Here is a 1852-nt window from a genome sequence, read left to right as displayed (position 1 = left end):
GAAAGAGAGAAGGGAGAGAACTTGGACGCTAATTAGTGCAGTTTATTAAACTTACTAAGGAGGGGCGCAGTCCAGTTATTGAGTTTCTGGACTGCTAGGCACATCTTACCTACGTCCCGTTTAATACAACGAGTGCACAAGGCTCAAAATTTAGTGAGCTCTGTGTGGTTAGTTAAGGTGTCTCGAGAGAGATGGCTCACATAGAGACCAAGGACCCGTTCGGCTTTGTGGGCTCGCACGTAGTTCGGAAACAGCCACGAAAGGGTGGAGAGGAGCATGGGTGGCTCACACGGTACGACGAGGGGCTCGACTGCTATACTTTGTTCGTGCCAGGAGGAGGAGAACCTAGATTGTTGGCTCGAGGAGAAGTGATGAAGTTCCTGTCGGCGCCCAATATCGAGCTCCACGATGACGACCAGGAAGAGTTTCCCCCACCTGTGAAAGATACCAGTACAAGTCGGTATTTGGGTGTGAAGTTACGTCGACCTCGGGAAGCTTCAAGTGACAATGAAAGCCACGTAGATGAAGACATACGGGGTCATGTTACATGTTTCTTGCCGTTTGGTGATCGATACTGTGTCGAGTATGAGGACGGCTCAATCGAAGAAATGTCCGAGGCTGCTGTAATTGACGGCATAATTGCTCTGATCAAGTCTCCATTCTTCTCGTCTCCTAGTCATAAAAAGATACAGAATGGATCTGTCAGGACAAGGAGAAGTATTGAAGAATTGGACGGAGAAGATACAGCACATATTCGACGGAAGCGACAGCGGGTTGAAGCACCGACCGATGAAAATGTCCAGGATATCCCGTCCGGGTCTGATGCTGTGGTTGGGAATGTGTCCGACCAGCAACAGGATAATGATATCATTTTAGTTGATGACGCGGAGATGGAAGCTGGTACATTTACCGAGACGGAACCGGCTCCTAACATTTTAGAGATTATGAGTAGCACTTTGGGCAATACTACGCGAGAAAACTCGCTAGAACTGGCCAGTCATCCAGTGGAAGAACCCATTCTAGTCGACGAAGACGAAGTGCCCGGCCAGGATGATACTGTGGTGGAAGTTTTAGAGAATCCTGAAGGACCCACAAGCGGGGAGAATGCAGCGGATACGGTGCCAACTGATGCAGCGGCAGCGAAGAGCAAGAAGGATGCCCCGTTCTACATCATCGAAAAGAAGCCACACGCGGCAATAGAGCCACTTCCAAGACGCGCAATGGCATTTGAGCTTCTCCGAGCGTCGCTGCTGAATCTGCTGGATCAACGCGAGGCTACTGTCGTCAAGATAGCCATGCAGTACGACTTACTACGCAACCCTGACGTGCGAGACCGTGACGCTGTGATCCGCTTTATGGACGCTGACGGATTACTTGTTCTTAATCATCTGTTGAACTCATTTGCGACTGAAGTTCTTGACGACGAGGAAGAGAGCGAAGAGGATACCATGGAAAAGATTCGCGAGCGCATGGAACGAGATGATAAACTTCTTCACGTCATGAAGATTGTCGCGATGCTCCCAACCCCGTCTAGAGACCAGGTGATCGCTTCCAACATAGGCAAGACCATTAATTATCTGACCAAGAAACGCGGCCCACCAGGACGCAAAAGTGTCCTTCCCAAGTGCATCACGGGTCTAGCGAAATGGATCAAGAGTTCGTGGATCAAGAACATTTCACCAGCTCCGAAGGTGTCGCCCAAGGCGGCTTCCAAGCCTCGACAGCCAGCGAATCGGCGGCAGCAACAAGCTCGACGTGGCGGACGTGGTAGATCTTCTGGACGTTCAAGTCACCAGTTGAACAGACGGCAGCCGCCGCCATCACAGCGACCGCAGCGTCAGATCTCGTCGAT

At 50.9% G+C, this 1852-nt stretch overlaps 1 protein-coding gene across 1 annotated transcript in view; it reads left to right on the top strand.

The window, feature by feature from the left end:
- Positions 1-191: 191 nt before the first annotated feature.
- The window catches only part of PITG_04577 (uncharacterized protein), a gene marked incomplete at both ends in the record, with an annotated part of 2403 nt that continues 742 nt past the window's right edge, over positions 192-1852 (top strand). The window contains 3 exons of the mRNA XM_002905291.1: positions 192-1022; positions 1152-1412; positions 1458-1836. Of these exons, the coding sequence (XP_002905337.1) occupies positions 192-1022; positions 1152-1412; positions 1458-1836 (1471 nt within the window). The remainder of the gene's footprint in view (positions 1023-1151; positions 1413-1457; positions 1837-1852) is intronic.

The sequence above is a fragment of the Phytophthora infestans genome, genomic scaffold, assembly GCF_000142945.1.
Source record: "Phytophthora infestans T30-4 supercont1.6 genomic scaffold, whole genome shotgun sequence".
Classification (NCBI taxonomy): Eukaryota; Oomycota; class Peronosporomycetes; order Peronosporales; family Peronosporaceae; genus Phytophthora; species Phytophthora infestans.
This window is presented reverse-complemented; position numbering and strand designations above follow the sequence as displayed.